This window comes from Daphnia magna, unplaced genomic scaffold (genome assembly GCF_020631705.1).
Source record: "Daphnia magna isolate NIES unplaced genomic scaffold, ASM2063170v1.1 Dm_contigs447, whole genome shotgun sequence".
Lineage (NCBI taxonomy): Eukaryota > Metazoa > Arthropoda > Branchiopoda > Diplostraca > Daphniidae > Daphnia > Daphnia magna.
In genome coordinates this window covers 4,696-25,186 of record NW_025533331.1, presented here as the reverse complement: position 1 = coordinate 25,186, position 20,491 = coordinate 4,696, and the positions used below count along the sequence as shown (strand labels likewise).

Sequence of the window (20,491 nt, the reverse complement as noted above, 5' to 3'; positions counted from 1 at the left end):
TGAATACAAGTATATTCCATGCAGTTTACATATAGAAGTAAAAATTCATGGTATAACAGTGTATTCACATTGAATACAAGTATATTTAATGCTGTTTACATATAGAAGTAGAAACTCATGGTATAACAGTGTATTCACATTGAATACAAGTATATTTGATGCTGTTTACATATAGAAGTAAAAACTCATGGTATAACAGTGTGTTCACATTGAATACAAGTATATTTGATGCTGTTTACATATAGAAGTAGAAAATCATGGTATAACAATGTATTCACATTGAATACAAGTATATTTGATGCTGTTTACATATAGAAGTAAAAACTCATGGTATAACAGTGTATTCACATTGAATACAAGTATATTTGATGCAGTTTACATATAGAAGTAAAAACTCATGGTATAACAGTGTATTCACATTGAATACAAGTATATTTGATGCTGTTCACATATAGAAGTAAAAACTCATGGTATAACAGTGTATTCACATTGAATACAAGTATATTTGATGCTGTTTACATATAGAAGTACAAACTCATGGTATAACAGTGTATTCACATTGAATACAAGTATATTTAATGCTGTTTACATATAGAAGTAGAAACTCATGGTATAACAGTGTATTCACATTGAATACAAGTATATTTGATGCTGTTTACATATAGAAGTAAAAACTCATGGTATAACAGTATGTTCACATTGAATACAAGTATATTTGATGCTGTTTACATATAGAAGTAGAAAATCATGGTATAACAGTGTATTCACATTGAATACAAGTATATTCGATGCTGTTTACATATAGAAGTAAAAACTCTTGGTATAACAGTGTATTCACATTGAATACAAGTATATTTGATGCTGTTTACATATAGAAGTAAAAACTCATGGTATAACAGTGTATTCACATTGAATACAAGTATATTCCATGCAGTTTACATAAAGAAGTAAAAACTCATGGTATAACAGTGTATTCAAATTGAATACAAGTATATTCCATGCAGTTTACATATAGAAGTAAAAATTCATGGTATAACAGTGTATTCACATTGAATACAAGTATATTTAATGCTGTTTATATATAGAAGTAGAAACTCATGGTATAACAGTGTATTCACATTGAATACAAGTATATTTGATGCTGTTTACATATAGAAGTAAAAACTCATGGTATAACAGTGTGTTCACATTGAATACAAGTATATTTGATGCTGTTTACATATAGAAGTAGAAAATCATGGTATAACAGTGTATTCACATTGAATACAAGTATATTTGATGCTGTTTACATATAGAAGTAAAAACTCATGGTATAACAGTGTATTCACATTGAATACAAGTATATTTGATGCAGTTTACATATAGAAGTAAAAACTCATGGTATAACAGTGTATTCACATTGAATACAAGTATATTTGATGCTGTTCACATATAGAAGTAAAAACTCATGGTATAACAGTGTATTCAATTTGAATACAAGTATATTTGATTCTGTTTACATATAGAAGTACAAACTCATGGTATAACAGTGTATTCACATTGAATACAAGTATATTTAATGCTGTTTACATATAGAAGTAGAAACTCATGGTATAACAGTGTATTCACATTGACTACAAGTATATTTGATGCTGTTTACATATAGAAGTAAAAACTCATGGTATAACAGTATGTTCACATTGAATACAAGTATATTTGATGCTGTTTACATATAGAAGTAGAAAATCATGGTATAACAGTGTATTCACATTGAATACAAGTATATTTGATGCTGTTTACATATAGAAGTAAAAACTCATGGTATAACAGTGTATTCACATTGAATACAAGTATATTTGATGCTGTTTACATATAGAAGTAAAAACTCATGGTATAACAGTGTATTCACATTGAATACAAGTATATTCCATGCTGTTTACATATTGAAGTAAAAACTCAGGGTATAACAGTGTATTCACATTGAATACAAGTATGTTCCATGCAGTTTACATATAAAAGTAAGAATTCATGGTTTAACAGTGTATTCACATTGAATACAAGTATATTCCATGCAGTTTACATATAGAAGTAAAAACTCAAGGTATAACAGTGTATTCACATTGAATACAAGTATATTTGATGCTGTTTACATATAGAAGTAAAAACTCTTGGTATAACAGTGTATTCACATTGAATACAAGTATATTTGATGCTGTTTACATATACAAGTAAAAACTCATGGTATAACAGTGTATTCACATTAAATACAAGTATATTTGATGCTGTTTACATATAGAAGTAGAAAATCATGGTATAACAGTGTATTCACATTGAATACAAGTATATTTGATGCAGTTTACATATAGAAGTAAAAACTCAAGGTATAACAGTGTATTCACATTGAATACAAGTATATTTGATGCTGTTTACATATAGAAGTAAAAACTCTTGGTATAACAGTGTATTCACATTGAATACAAGTATATTTGATGCTGTTTACATATACAAGTAAAAACTCATGGTATAACAGTGTATTCACATTAAATACAAGTATATTTGATGCTGTTTACATATAGAAGTAGAAAATCATGGTATAACAGTGTATTCACATTGAATACAAGTATATTTGATGCAGTTTACCTATAGCAGTAAAAACTCATTGTATAACAGTTTATTCACATTGAATACAAGTATATTTGATGCTGTTCACATATAGAAGTAAAAACTCATGGTATAACAGTGTATTCACATTGAATACAAGTATATTTGATGCTGTTTACATATAGAAGTAGAAAGTCATGATATAACAGTGTATTCACATTGAATACAAGTATATTTGATGCTGTTAACATATAGAAGTAGAAACTCATGGTATAACAGTGTATTCACATTGAATACAAGTATATTTGATGCAGTTTACATATAGAAGTAAAAACTCATGGTATAACAGTGTATTCACATTGAATACAAGTATATTTGATGCTGTTCACATATAGAAGTAAAAACTCATGGTATAACAGTGTATTCACATTGAATACAAGTATATTTCATGCTGTTTACATATAGAAGTACAAACTCATGGTATAACAGTGTATTCACATTGAATACAAGTATATTTAATGCTGTTTACATATAGAAGTAGAAACTCATGGTATAACAGTGTATTCACATTGAATACAAGTATATTTGATGATGTTTACATATAGAAGTAAAAACTCATGGTATAACAGTGTGTTCACATTGAATACAAGTATATTTGATGCTGTTTACATATAGAAGTAGAAAATCATGGTATAACAGTGTATTCACATTGGCTACAAGTATATTTGATGCTGTTTACATATAGAAGTAAAAACTCATGGTATAACAGTGTATTCACATTGACTACAAGTATATTTGATGCTGTTTACATATAGAAGTAAAAACTCATGGTATAACAGTGTATTCACATTGAATACAAGTATATTCCATGCTGTTTACATATTGAAGTAAAAACTCAGGGTATAACAGTGTATTCACATTGAATACAAGTATGTTCCATGCAGTTTACATATAGAAGTAAAAATCATGGTTTAACAGTGTATTCACATTGAATACAAGTATATTCCATGCAGTTTACATATAGAAGTCAAAACTCATGGTATTACAGTGTATACACATTGAATACAAGTATATTCCATGCAGTTTACATATAGAAGTAAAAACTCATGGTATAACATTGTATTCACATTGAATACAAGTATATTTGATGCTGTTTACATATAGAAGTAAAAACTCTTGGTATAACAGTGTATTCACATTGAATACAAGTATATTTGATGCTGTTTACATAAACAAGTAAAACTCATGGTATAACAGTGTATTCACATTGAATACAAGTATATTTGATGCTGTTTACATATAGAAGTAAAAACTCATGGTATAACAGTGTATTCACATTGAATACAAGTATATTCCATGCAGTTTACATATAGAAGTAAAAACTCATGGTATAACAGTTTATTCACATTGAATACAAGTATATTTGATGCAGTTTACATATAGAAGTAAAAACTCATGGTATAACAGTGTATTCACATTGAATACAAGTATATTTGATGCTGTTTACATATAGAAGTAGAAAGTCATGATATAACAGTGTATTCACATTGAATACAAGTATATTTGATGTTGTTAACATATAGAAGTAGAAACTCATGGTATAACAGTGTATTCACATTGAATACAAGTATATTTGATGCTGTTTACATATAGAAGTAAAAACTCATGGTATAACAGTGTATTCACATTAAATACAAGTATATTCCATGCAGTTTACATAAAGAAGTAAAAACTCATGGTATAACAGTGTATTCAAATTGAATACAAGTATATTCCATGCAGTTTACATATAGAAGTAAAAATTCATGGTATAACAGTGTATTCACATTGAATACAAGTATATTTAATGCTGTTTACATATAGAAGTAGAAACTCATGGTATAACAGTGTATTCACATTGAATACAAGTATATTTGATGCTGTTTACATATAGAAGTAAAAACTCATGGTATAACAGTGTGTTCACATTGAATATACAAGTATTACATGATGTCATATAGAAGTAAAAACTCATGGTATAACAGTGTATTCCCATTGAATACAAGTATATTTGATGCTGTTTACATATAGAAGTACAAACTCATGGTATAACAGTGTATTCACATTGAATACAAGTATATTTAATGCTGTTTACATATAGAAGTAGAAACTCATGGTATAACAGTGTATTCACATTGAATACAAGTATATTTGATGCTGTTTACATATAGAAGTAAAAACTCATGGTATAACAGTATGTTCACATTGAATACAAGTATATTTGATGCTGTTTACATATAGAATGTTTTTATGTTTTTACTTCTATATGTAAACTGCATGGAATATACTTGTATTCAATGTGAATACACTGTTAAACCATGAATTTTTACTTCTATATGTAAACTGCATGGAACATACTTGTATTCAATGTGAATACACTGTTATACCCTGAGTTTTTACTTCAATATGTAAACAGCATGGAATATACTTTTATTCAATGTGAATACACTGTTATACCATGAGTTTTTACTTCTATATGTAAACAGCATCAAATATACTTGTATTCAATGTGAATACACTGTTATACCATGAGTTTTTACTTCTATATGTAAACAGCATCAAATATACTTGTATTCAATGTGAATACACTGTTATACCATGATTTTCTACTTCTATATGTAAACAGCATCAAATATACTTGTATTCAATGTGAACACACTGTTATACTATGAGTTTTTACTTCTATATGTAAACAGCATCAAATATACTTGTATTCAATGTGAATACACTGTTATACCATGAGTTTTTACTTCTATATGTAAACAGCATCAAATATACTTGTATTCAATGTGAACTACACTGTTATACCATGAGTTTCTACTTCTATATGTAAACAGCATTAAATATACTTGTATTTATACTGTATGTTATTCATACAGTGTCCCGTAAATTTAAAATAACTTTTCGTTACCATTACCCTAATAACAAGTCACCTTCGTTTACAGACGCCGTAAATAAGGACCAAGTTGAATCAGAACTCTACCACCGAACAACTTTCTGAACAGTCCCAATAATATCGTTTTCCCATTCGAACTATTTGGATTTGGACATTTGATTCGGTTGCCATCCTTTCACGCTTAGCTCGAACCCCAGTCGAACTCTCGAGCAAGCTTACGGCTTAATCGAAGCATGGCCGACAAAAACGTTGTTGACCCGCCCGACCTATTCGGCATGCGAACAAATGCCAAGCGTAGACACACGAACCTTCTGCGACAAGCAAGAGAGTTAATAAACATCAACGCCACGCGAGAAGAATTCGAAGCATTCATGCCAACTCTCGAACTGGCGCACAGTAATCTCGTTCACATTCACGAACGATACGTGGCCGCCGCACAACTTGACGATGGTGAACTTCACGCAGCAGCCGCCTACTTCGAAAGCATCAACAATCTGCAAGCCGCATGTGTTCAAGCAGTCGCTGCCGCCTTACGAAGAACAGCCCCTCGACGCGCATGGAACATTTCCAACACCGTGGTCCGTGAGCTGAGTCAAAATGTATCAACTCCTCAACCTAATCAAGAGATCGACGCTGTGGGCATCGTACCAGAGCCGCAACAGTCAAACGGCACACCACAGCCGACCCAAGACGATCGATCGAACGACACGCAGCACGACACCTTAAATCACGTAAATTTCGACCTTCACACAGCAGCAAAACAACGCAAAATCGATCTTGAATTTCGATTGAAGCAAGCAAAAATAAAACAGGATCGTGAACTCAAAGATCTAGAGCTCAAAAACGCGCGGGAACGAGAAGACCTGGAACTTGAAATTCAGTACGAAAATCACTTGATCGAGAGCTGTGGTTAAAGGTGCCAACGGTTCGCAAAAACCGACGGTTTTCCGAACCGTAACCGTACCGCGGATGGAAAAATCAAGGATCCGAACCGAACCGAACCGTCCCAGAACGGTACAAGCGCGGTTTCGGAGCAAACAAAAACAATGCGCTCCGTTTCGCACCGTACCGATGGATTTTTTGTGGGATGGGGTTACATCATAGCAATCTACAGTAATGGCCAGGCATCGGGATGTCCCTCTGTGCACCCACTCACAGGCGCCTTGGGACATTTGTCCCTGTACAGTGCTGCGACTTGTGGCCAATGTTCAAAACGATTTTTTCTCCTTTCCGCAATTTATTCATAAGTTTAACACTAGTCGCACATTTGGTATGAATCGCATAGATCATCTAGTAACGCGCAGGACTGTAAATCCTGACGTCAAGCGTTCAAGCCTCTTACCGGGTGTACTTAAATGTGTTGCATATCCAACATAAATCCATTATACTGTTCAAAAGCAGGGTATGAATTGGGTATGATACGAACTTTGAAAGTTTTTATTCTTCACGATGCCCAAAGAAAATTCGACAAAAAAACAAAAAAACCGTGTGTGACCAATGGTATAGCGTATAATTTGCCTCTTAAGGTGAAATTTAAAGTATTAATAACTATTATAATAATAATAATTAATTATTTAAATAACGTTGAGCTTATTTATAATAGAGATTTTTTTATATTGTGGGGTCCCACTTCGGTTCTGGTTCGGTTCGGGTCCAGACGGTTTTACTTCGATCTAACCGCCAAAGAATCATACCGATCGAGTTTCGTTCCGATAACGACATGAACCGATGACGGTTCGGTTCCGGTTCGGTTAGTTCCGAACCGTTGGCACCCTTAGCTGTGGTGGTGCAATTGGATCACCGCAATTATCGTCCACACCCAACTTACCAAGCAACGTCCCGATGAATGATTTGGCTAACCTTCCGCTTCTGCCAGCTGTCGTTAACTCGACTCCACCGACGCAACCTAATTTTGCCCCGTCGCATCATTGGCTGAAGCTAGACGTGGAAAAATTCAATGGAGACCCCCGTAAATGGCTTAAATACGCCCACGGTATAAGAGCAACGATCCGAGATGTAAATATGCCCGAATCGCTGAAACTTCTGGGGCTTCAAGAAAGTTTGAAGGAAGACATCCAGCGTCGTGTCGCTCATATTTTCACGGGTGCGTACACTTTTCAATCGGCTTGGGCCGAGCTAGAAAAAAATATGGAAGCCCGCACCTTATCATACAAGCACACGATCAGCATATGCAGCAGCTCCCTTCATTCAGAAACGGGGACTTTAACGCACTCTTTAATTTGGCCGCTGCAGTACGCGACGCCGTGTCAAGCGTAGATGAAAGCCACGTCATGATGTTCAACACCGTCGCCAACTTACTTCATGCCAAATTGCCGATCAACTTACAAACAGACTGGGGAAAATATGCTTATGGTTTAGACAGAATGGCCACCTTAAAAGATTTCGACAAATGGATCGATCGCGTGCTCAGCGCTGAAGAACTTCGTGGCGGAAAGCTATCGTCATCCAACGCAATGAACGCTGTTAAAAACCCCATTCAGCCTTCAAATAGCAACCGTCAGTTGGGCAGCTACACACCCGGAAGCAGCAACTACAATAACCGCGGAGCGACCGTTCTCGCAGGATCCTTATCAAACGTTACCACCCTTTCTGACTGCCTGGCCTGCAAAGAAAGTCCGGCCCACAGGTTAGAGATGTGCAACGTGTTTAAACGAATGTTGGTGAATGCCCGCGCATCGCTGTGTGCCACCAACAATCACTGCTTCAAGTGTCTCGTCCGCGGCCACTATGGACGGAAATGCAACTCAACCGAATCGAAATGCAAGGAGTGCCAGGGCCCGCATCATTCGCTGCTTCACGGAGCCGAACGACAGTTTCCTGCCTCATCGCGGAACCAAGGTAAAAACCATACTATATTAATGGTAAAGGCACCAACAGCCAATATCCGCCCAGTCCTATTAGCTGTTGTCAAACTCGTAGTGGAAATGAACAATTCGGCTCAAACAACCTTCGCGATTCTTGACCAAGGCAGCGAAGCTACTCTCATATCGCGAAAGCTAGCGAATTTGCTTAAGTTGAAAGGTCCTTCAGCCAGCATTTGCTTCGGCTCGTTTAACAACTCTGTGTTAATGGATTCGAACATCGTATCATTCAAACTCAAATCGATCGACGGATCGCAAGCGTTCGACGTTCGCGAAGCGTTTGTTGTCCCCAGCATTAATCTTTCGCAACGCAAAATTAACTGGCCTGGCATCAAGAAACGATGGGAACATTTGGCCGACATCGACTTACCTGCCATAGACTCTTCCAAAGTAGAAATTCTTGTGGGGATGGACATGTTACCAGCTCTTCGAACGCTAAACACTGCTGCCCCAAATGATGGTGAAACCGGCCCTACCGCTTTGCAAACGTGTTTTAGCTGGGCTGTAGTGGGCAAAATACCGTTGTGTCTAGTCGCCGGACCGAGCAACAAAAGCAGCGTGAACTTAGGTTTCGTCCGACAAGAACCCTTTCTATCAGAAGTAGTTGACCGTTTCCATTTAACTGAAACTTTCGGCGTCGTGGCAAAAGCCGCGAAAACAAATACAGCGGCCAACGAAGACGAGCAGATGTTGAGCATCTTACAGCGATCGATAAAATTTATTGGATGTGGTTACCAAGTAGAACTTCCGCTTCGTCAAGACAGACCGGTCATACCAAACAACAGAGGACAAGCAGTTTCCCGTTTCTGTGGCCTGGAACGCCGAATGTTAGAGCCACATATGCGCGAGACCGCCGCAAAATACGTAACCATTGTCGAGAATCTTATATCGTCAGGAACCGTGGTCGCCGTCAACTGGTCGGACATAAACAAGCCGGAAGGTATGGTTTGGTATCTACCTCACTTCTACGTCGTTAACCCGAACAAACCCGAAAAAATTCGAGTTGTCTTCGACTGCGCTGCGCTTTACAGAGGTGTGCCGCTTAACCATTATCTTTTGCGTGGCCCGCCGTTCATCCCGTCGCTAGTCGGCATCCTCCTCCGCGCTCGTCAGTTTCCCGTCGCACTCACCGCTGACATCACTGCGTTTTACCACAGAGTTGGTGTGGCCGAAAAACATCAGTCCTTACAACGATTTGTCTATCGCGAATTTGGCAGTAACGCACCAATCACAACCTACCAATTCGCAACCCTGGTATTTGGAGCTGTTTGTTCCTCCTCTGCCGCAATATTCTTTTTACAGCATGCAGTCAACGCAAACGTACAATATCCGCAGGTCGCCGATAAATTGAAAGACAATTTTTATTCCGACAATTTGAGCGACTCATTCGAAACTAACGGCGAAGCAATAAATTTCGAAAAGCAAGTAACGCAGTCTCTCGCGTCCGCCGGTTTTAGTCTGACAAGCTTCGAGTCGTCATCCCGGCAAGTCTTGGCAACCATCCCAGAAAATCAGCGAACTTCAAACACCGTTGACTTGAATAAAGACGTGCTACCTGTGGAATATCTTCTTGGTATGGTGTGGGATCTTAACTCGGACTCTTACGGCATCAGAATAAAATCAATGCCAACGGTTACTACAAAACGAGAATTATTGTCCGCAATTTCTCTCACATTCGACCCTCTCGGCATTTGTCTTCCGGCCATTACCGGCGCTAAACTGTTATTTCAACAGACACAAAAACTGGCGAAAGATACACCGGATGTTCGTGGGTGGGACTAGCCTTTGTCAATCGAAATTTTGTCAAAGTGGAAGCAATGGACCTCCAGCCTCGAAAAATTGCGCCTTGTTTCTGTAAAACGATGCTTCCGACCCGCCAACTTTCCCCTCGTAGGCTCCGATTTTGTGTTGGTCATTTTTGCCGATGCTTCGTCCGTCGCCTTCGGAGCGGTCGCCTACCTGCGCGTACGATTCGGTGATAAAATTCATGTCAGCTTCGTCATGGCCAAAGGTCGCCTGGCACCCCTCAAGCCGACAACCATTCCCCGACTGGAGTTGAAAGCGGCAGTATTGGCCGTCAACCTGTCGTTGTTCGTGAAACAGGAGCTTCGACTTTCGTTTTCCTCAGTTGAGTTTCATACGGACTCACAAATTGTTTTGTATCAGCTTCGCGCCTCTCACCCCGGTCACCCATCATTTGTAAACAAACGGACAAATGAGATTCTACAGCACTCGATGGTTGATCAATGGCACTACATTCGCAGCAGCGACAATCTCGCCGACGATTGTACCCGAGGAATCGTTCCGAAAGACTTTGGGCCGAATTGCCGCTGGATTCGAGGGCCAGATGTTCTTTTCAACGTGTCGTACTCTCCGCCGCCATTCGATCAGCAAAGCATTAAGGCTAAAGAAAACGAAGAAATACAGGCGGTCAATGTGCAACAGCTGCACGTTGCTATAAGTTCTTGCCACCCGTTGTCATCCGCTTTGTCTAAACTCATCACCCGAAGCATTCAACTTAACACTCTGAAACGAGAAGCTGCTCTGCTGCTGTGCGGCGACTCCACGTCGAATGATGATCTGAATTCCGACGAGATCGCCGAAGCCTTCCGCATCTGTCTGCTAGTGTCGCAGCAGGACGCATTCTCACGGGAACGTGCAGCTCTTCAGAAAGGAAAAACGATCTCTCGTGACTCCGTCTTGAGGCGGGTCGGGCCATACCTCGACCCAGACGACGGCCTGTTGAAAGTCGATGGAAGATTGGGCCACGCAGTGATGCCGGCACGTACCCGTAACCCAATAATAATTGCACCGGATCATCCACTTACAAGGCTTATCATCAGCGACCGTCATTTACAATTGCTCCATTCTGGTGTGGAACACACGTTGGGTGTTGTTCGTGAGCAGTTTTACCTCCCACAAGGACGCAGGGCCATCCGGCGTACACGTGCACAGTGTACCAAATGTAAGATGCTGCGTGCTATGCCTCAGGCACCATGAATGGCTAGCTTGCCAAAGGAACGTCTCGTGCCCTCCTTGCGCGTCTTCACGAATGTGGGACTGGACTGCTTCGGGCCCTTTCAAGTTGTGATTGGAAGACGATCAGTGAAGCGGTGGGGACTACTGATAACGTGCCTTTCCACCCGAGCCGTGCATTTAGAAGTGTTGGACACGATGGACGCCGATTCGTTCATCATGGCGTCGCGGCGTTTCATCTCCCTGCGAGGTCACCCTAGAACAATTTACAGTGACAACGGCACCAATATCACGGCAGGAGAAAAGGAGCTCAGGCAAGGGATCGAAAATCTCAATTCGACGCGGGTGGCAGCAGAATTCATCGACCGCGGGATCACTTGGAAATTCTCCCCACCGTATGCGCCGCATTTTGGTGGTATTTGGGAGCGTCAGATTGGCTCCAGCAAGAGAGCCATGCGCGCCGTTTTGGAAAACCGCTCGGTAACCGACGAAGTCCTTCGCACGGTTTTCGCAGAAGTAGCCTCACTTCTGAACTCACGGCCTTTGACCAACGTTCAAACTGATCCGTCAGAGCCAGAGCCGCTCACTCCGTATCACTTTATTCTCGGTACCCCCATCCTCACCGAGCGCCTGATACTGAAGAAGCATTCGTGGAAGCAGGCCCAGTTCATTGTGGACCAGTATTGGAGACGCTGGATGAAAGAATACCTTCCGACTCTCATCGAGCGGAAAAAATGGGAAAGAACTGTCCGTCCGATCAGAGTTGGTGACGTCGTCATGATCATGGACGAGAATAGCAGAAGGGGCGATTGGTTGATAGGGAGCGTTACGAAAGTGTTGCCCGGAAGCGACGGAATTGTCCACGCGGCAACCGTTAAAACTGAACGTTCTGAACTAACCCGCCCGGTTATCAAACTTTGCTTCATTTCAGATTCTCGCGAGTAATTCCATTGACGGCCGGCCCAGACTGTGGTGAACCGTCACCAGGAGGCGGTAGGGGGCAAGAAAAAAGAAGCAGACGACGGCGGAGGGGGCATTCACGTCAAAAAAGGATTGAAAGTCGAAAGTGTGTAATTTTCGTGAGTGTCTTTTCTCAAGAAATAAAACCTGGAAATTCTGCCTCTTCAACCCGTAATGGTCATTATTACCTTCCCCAGCAGAGTGGGCGTATTTTACAATTCACATTGAATACAAGTATTTTCCATGCAGTTTACATATAGAAGTAAAAACTCATGGTATAACAGTGTATTCACATTAAATACAAGTATATTCCATGCAGTTTACATATAGAAGTAAAAACTCATGGTATAACAGTGTATTCACATTGAATACAAGTATATTTGATGCTGCTTACATATAGAAGTAAAAACTCATGGTATAACAGTGTATTCACATTAAATACAAGTATATTTGATGCTTTTTACATATAAGAGTAAAAACTCATGGTATAACAGTGTATTTACATTGAATACAAGTATATTTGATGCTGTTTACATATAGAAGTAAAAACTCATGGTATAACAGTGTATTCACATTGAATACAAGTATATTTGATGCTGTTTACATATCGAAGTAGAAACTCATGGTATAACAGTGTATTCACATTGAATACAAGTATATTTGATGCAGTTTACATATAGAAGTAAAAACTCATGGTATAACAGTGTATTCACATTGAATACAAGTATATTTGAGGCAGTTTACATATAGAAGTAAAAACTCATGGTATAACAGTGTATTCACATTGAATACAAGTATATTTGATGCTGTTTACATATAGAAGTAAAAACTCATGGTATAACAGTGTATTCACATTGAATACAAGTATATTTGATGCTGTTTACATATAGAAGTAGAAACTCATGGTATAACAGTGTATTCACATAGAATACAAGTATATTTGATGCTGTTTACATATAGAAGTAAAAACTCATGGTATAACAGTGTATTCACATTAAATACAAGTATATTTGATGCAGTTTACATATAGAAGTAAAAACTAATGGTATAACAGTGTATTCACATTGAATACAAGTATATTCCATGCAGTTTACATATAGAGGTAAAAACTCATGGTATAACAGTTTATTCACATTAAATTCAAGAATATTTGATGCTGTTTACATATAAAAGTAAAAACTCATGGTATAACAGTGTATTCACATTGAATACAAGTATATTTGATGCTGTTTACATATAAAAGTAAAAACTCATGGTATAACAGTGTATTCACATTGAATACAAGTATATTTGATGCTGTTTACATATAGCAGCAGAAACTCATGGTATAACAGTGTTTTCACATTGAATACAAGTATATTTGATGCTGTTAGTAAAAACTCATGGTATAACAGTGTATTCACATTAATTACAAGTATATTTGATGCAGTTTACATATAGAAATAAAAACTCATGGTATAACAGTGTATTCACATTAAATACAAGTATATTCCATGCAGTTTACATATAGAAGTAAAAACTCATGTTATAACAGTGTATTCACATTGAATACAAGTATATTTGATGCTGTTTACATATAGAAGTAAAAACTCATGGTATAACAGTGTATTCACATTGAATACAAGTATATTTGATGCAGTTTACATATAGAAGTAAAAACTCATGGTATAACAGTGTATTCACATTGAATACAAGTATATTCCATGCAGTTTACATATAGAGGTAAAAACTCATGGTATAACAGTTTATTCACATTAAATTCAAGAATATTTGATGCTGTTTACATATAAAAGTAAAAACTCATGTATAACAGTGTATTCACATTGAATACAAGTATATTTGATGCTGTTTACATATAGTAGAAAAAACTCATAGTATAACAGTGTATTCACATTGAATACAAGTATATTTGATGCTGTTTACATATAGCAGCAGAAACTCATGGTATAACAGTGTTTTCACATTGAATACAAGTATATTTGGTGCTGTTTACATATAGAAGTAAAAACTCATGGTATAACAGTGTATTCACATTAATTACAAGTATATTTGATGCAGTTTACATATAGAAATAAAAACTCATGGTATAACAGTGTATTCACATTAAATACAAGTATATTCCATGCAGTTTACATATAGAAGTAAAAACTCATGGTATAACAGTGTATTCACATTGAATACAAGTTTATTTGATGCTGTTTACATATAGAAGTAAAAACTCATGGTATAACAGTGTATTCACATTGAATACAAGTATATTTGATGCTGTTTACATATAGAAGTTAAAACTCATGGTATAACAGTGTATTCACATTGAATACAAGTATATTTGATGCTGTTTACATATAGAAGTAAAAACTCATAGTATAACAGTGTATTCACATTGAATACAAGTATATTTGATGCTGTTTACATATAGCAGCAGAAACTCATGGTATAACAGTGTTTTCACATTGAATACAAGTATATTTGATGCTGTTTACATATAGAAGTAAAAACTCATGGTATAACAGTGTATTCACATTAATTACAAGTATATTTGATGCAGTTTACATATAGAAATAAAAACTCATGGTATAACAGTGTATTCACATTAAATACAAGTATATTCCATGCAGTTTACATATAGAAGTAAAAACTCATGGTATAACAGTGTATTCACATTGAATACAAGTATATTTGATGCTGTTTACATATAGAAGTAAAAACTCATGGTATAACAGTGTATTCACATTGAATACAAGTATATTTGATGCTGTTTACATATAGAAGTAAAAACTCATGGTATAACAGTGTATTCACATTGAATACAAGTATATTTGATGCTGTTTACATATAGCAGTTAAACTCATGGTATAACAGTGTATTCACATTGAATACAAGTATATTTGATGCTGTTTACCTATAGAAGTAGAAACTCATGGTATAACAGTGTATTTACATTGAATTCAAGTATATTTGATGCAGTTTACATATAGAAGTAAAAACTCATGGTATAACAGTGTATTTACATTGAATACAAGTATATTTGATGCAGTTTACATATAGAAGTAAAAACTCATGGTATAACAGTGTATTCACATTGAATACAAGTATATTCCATGCAGTTTACATATAGAAGTAAAAACTTATGGTATAACATTGTATTCACATTGAATACAAGTATATTTGATGCTGTTTACATATAGCAGTAGAAACTCTTGGTATAACAGTGTATTCACATTGAATACAAGTATATTTGATGCTGTTTACATATAGAAGTAGAAACTCATGGTATAACAGTGTATTCACATTGAACACAAGTATATTTGATGCAGTTTACATATAGAAGTAAAAACTCATGGTATAACAGTGTATTCACATTGAATACAAGTATATTCCATGCAGTTTACATATAGAAGTAAAAACTCATGGTATACCAGTGTATTCACATTGAATACAAGTATATTTGATGCTGTTTACATATAGAAGTAAAAACTCATGGTATAACAGTGGATTCACATTGAATACAAGTATAATCCATGCAGTTTACATATAGAAGTTAAAACTCATGGTATAACAGTGTACTCACATTGATTACAAGTATATTCCATGCAGTTTACATATAGAAGTAAAAACTCATGGTATAACAGTGTATTCACATTGAGTACAAGTATATTTGATGCGGTTTACATATAGAAGTAAAAACTCATGGTATAACAGTGTATTCACATTAAATTCAAGTATATTTGATGCTGTTTACATATAGAAGTAAAAACTCATGGTATAACAGTGTATTCACATTGAATACAAGTATATTTGATGCTGTTTACATATAGCAGCAGAAACTCATGGTATAACAGTGTTTTCACATTGAATACAAGTATATTTGATGCTGTTTACATATAGAAGTAAAAACTCATGGTATAACAGTGTATTCACATTGAATACAAGTATATTCCATGCAGTTTATATATAGAAGTAAAAACTCATGGTATAACAGTGTATTCACATTGAATACAAGTATATTCCATGCAGTTTACATATAGAAGTAAAAACTCATGGTATAACAGTGGGTTCACATTGAATACAAGTATATTTGATGCTGTTTACATATAGAAGTAAAAATTCATGGTATAACAGTGTATTCACATTGAATACAAGTATATTTGATGCTGTTTACATATAGAAGTAGAAACTCATGGTATAACAGTGTATTCACATTGAACACAAGTATATTTGATGCAGTTTACATATAGAAGTAAAAACTCATGGTATAACAGTGTATTCACATTGAATACAAGTATATTCCATGCAGTTTACATATAGAAGTAAAAACTCATGGTATACCAGTGTATTCACATTGAATACAAGTATATTTGATGCTGTTTACATATAGAAGTAAAAACTCATGGTATAACAGTGGATTCACATTGAATACAAGTATAATCCATGCAGTTTACATATAGAAGTTAAAACTCATGGTATAACAGTGTACTCACATTGATTACAAGTATATTCCATGCAGTTTACATATAGAAGTAAAAACTCATGGTATAACAGTGTATTCACATTGAATACAAGTATATTTGATGCTGTTTACATATAGAAGTAAAAACTCATGGTATAACAGTGTATTCACATTGAATACTAGTATATTTGATGCTGTTGACATATAGAAGTAAAAACTCATGGTATAACAGTGTATTCACATTGAATACAAGTATATTTGATGCTGTTTACATATAGAAGTAGAAACTCATGGTATAACAGTGTATTTACATAGAATACAAGTATATTTGATGCTGTTTACATATAGAAGTAAAAACTCATGGTATAACAGTGTATTCACATTAAATTCAAGTATATTTGATGCTGTTTACATATAGAAGTAAAAACTCATGGTATAACAGTGTATTCACATTGAATACAAGTATATTTGATGCTGTTTACATATAGAAGTAAAAACTCATAATATAACAGTGTATTCACATTGAATACAAGTATATTTGATGCTGTTTACATATAGCAGCAGAAACTCATGGTATAACAGTGTTTTCACATTGAATACAAGTATATTTGATGCTGTTTACATATAGAAGTAAAAACTCATGGTATAACAGTGTATTCACATTAATTACAAGTATATTTGATGCAGTTTACATATAGAAATAAAAACTCATGGTATAACAGTGTATTCACATTAAATACAAGTATATTCGATGCAGTTTACATATAGATGTAAAAACTCATGGTATAACAGTGTATTCACATTGAATACACCATGCAGTTACCAATATACCATGCAGTCCAATATGCCATGCAGTTTACATATAGAAGTAAAAACTCATGGTATAACAGTGTATTCACATTGAATACAAGTATATTTGATGCTGTTTACATATAGAAGTAAAAATTCATGGTATAACAGTGTATTCACATTGAATACAAGTATATTTGATGCTGTTTACATATAGAAGTAGAAACTCATGGTATAACAGTGTATTCACATTGAACACAAGTATATTTGATGCAGTTTACATATAGAAGTAAAAACTCATGGTATAACAGTGTATTCACATTGAATACAAGTATATTCCATGCAGTTTACATATAGAAGTAAAAACTCATGGTATAACAGTGTATTCACATTGAATTCAAGTATATTCCATGCAGTTTACATATAGAAGAAAAAAAAAGTGTATTCACATTGAATACAAGTATATTTGATTCTGTTTACATATAGCAGTAGAAACTCATGGTATAACAGTGTATTCACATTGAATACAAGTATATTTGATGCTGTTTACATATAGCAGTTAAACTCATGGTATAACAGTGTATTCACATTGAATACAAGTATATTTGATGCTGTTTACCTATAGAAGTAGAAACTCATGGTATAACAGTGTATTTACATTGAATTCAAGTATATTTGATGCAGTTTACATATAGAAGTAAAAACTCATGGTATAACAGTGTATTTACATTGAATACAAGTATATTTGATGCAGTTTACATATAGAAGTAAAAACTCATGGTATAACAGTGTATTCACATTGAATACAAGTATATTCCATGCAGTTTACATATAGAAGTAAAAACTTATGGTATAACATTGTATTCACATTGAATACAAGTATATTTGATGCTGTTTACATATAGCAGTAGAAACTCTTGGTATAACAGTGTATTCACATTGAATAAGAGTATATTTGATGCTTTTTACATATAGAAGTAGAAACTCATGGTATAACAGTGTATTCACATTGAATACAAGTATATTTGATGCAGTTTACATATAGAAGTAAAAACTCATGGTATAACAGTGTATTCACATAGAATACAAGTATATTCCATGCAGTTTATATATAGAAGTAAGAACTCATGGTATAACAGTGTATGCACATTGAATACAAGTATATTCCATGCAGTTTACATATAGAAGTAAAAACTCATGGTATAACAGTGGGTTCACATTGAATACAAGTATATTTGATGCTGTTTACATATAGAAGTAAAAATTCATGGTATAACAGTGTATTCATATTGAATACAAGTATATTTGATGCTGTTTACATATAGAAGTAGAAACTCATGGTATAACAGTGTATTCACATTGAACACAAGTATATTTGATGCAGTTTACATATAGAAGTAAAAACTCATGGTATAACAGTGTATTCACATTGAATACAAGTATATTCCATGCAGTTTACATATAGAAGTAAAAACTCATGGTATACCAGTGTATTCACATTGAATACAAGTATATTTGATGCTGTTTACATATAGAAGTAAAAACTCATGGTATAACAGTGGATTCACATTGAATACAAGTATAATCCATGCAGTTTACATATAGAAGTTAAAACTCATGGTATAACAGTGTACTCACATTGATTACAAGTATATTCCATGCAGTTTACATATAGAAGTAAAAACTCATGGTATAACAGTGTATTCACATTGAATACAAGTATATTTGATGCTGTTTACATATAGAAGTAAAAACTCATGGTATAACAGTGTATTCACATTGAATACTAGTATATTTGATGCTGTTGACATATAGAAGTAAAAACTCATGGTATAACAGTGTATTCACATTGAATACAAGTATATTTGATGCTGTTTACATATAGAAGTAGAAACTCATGGTATAACAGTGTATTCACATAGAATACAAGTATATTTGATGCTGTTTACATATAGAAGTAAAAACTCATGGTATAACAGTGTATTCACATTAAATTAAAGTATATTTGATGCTGTTTACATATAGAAGTAAAAACTCATGGTATAACAGTGTATTCACATTGAATACAAGTATATTTGATGCTGTTTACATATAGAAGTAAAAACTCATAATATAACAGTGTATTCACATTGAATACAAGTATATTTGATGCTGTTTACATATAGCAGCAGAAACTCATGGTATAACAGTGTTTTCACATTGAATACAAGTATATTTGATGCTGTTTACATATAGAAGTAAAAACTCATGGTATAACAGTGTATTCACATTGAATACAAGTATATTCCATGCAGTTTATATATAGAAGTAAAAACTCATGGTATAACAGTGTATTCACATTGAATACAAGTATATTCCATGCAGTTTACATATAGAAGTAAAAACTCATGGTATAACAGTGGGTTCACATTGAATACAAGTATATTTGATGCTGTTTACATATAGAAGTAAAAATTCATGGTATAACAGTGTATTCACATTGAATACAAGTATATTTGATGCTGTTTACATATAGAAGTAGAAACTCATGGTATAACAGTGTATTCACATTGAACACAAGTATATTTGATGCAGTTTACATATAGAAGTAAAAACTCATGGTATAACAGTGTATTCACATTGAATACAAGTATATTCCATGCAGTTTACATATAGAAGTAAAAACTCATGGTATACCAGTGTATTCACATTGAATACAAGTATATTTGATGCTGTTTACATATAGAAGTAAAAACTCATGGTATAACAGTGGATTCTCATTGAATACAAGTATAATCCATGCAGTTTACATATAGAAAATAAAACTCATGGTATAACAGTGTACTCACATTGATTACAAGTATATTCCATGCAGTTTACATATAGAAGTAAAAACTCATGGTATAACAGTGTATTCACATTGAATACAAGTATATTTGA

General features: G+C 34.9%; 1 protein-coding gene across 1 annotated transcript; it reads left to right on the top strand.

Moving 5' to 3' along the window:
• Nucleotides 1–5,748: 5,748 nt before the first annotated feature.
• LOC116935398 lies at nt 5,749–11,397 on the top strand. The gene is given in 4 exon segments (XM_045168037.1): nt 5,749–6,431; nt 7,294–7,652; nt 7,655–10,165; nt 10,292–11,397. Coding segments are annotated over 4 exon segments (4,659 nt in total).
• The last annotated feature ends 9,094 nt before the right edge of the window (nt 11,398–20,491 follow it).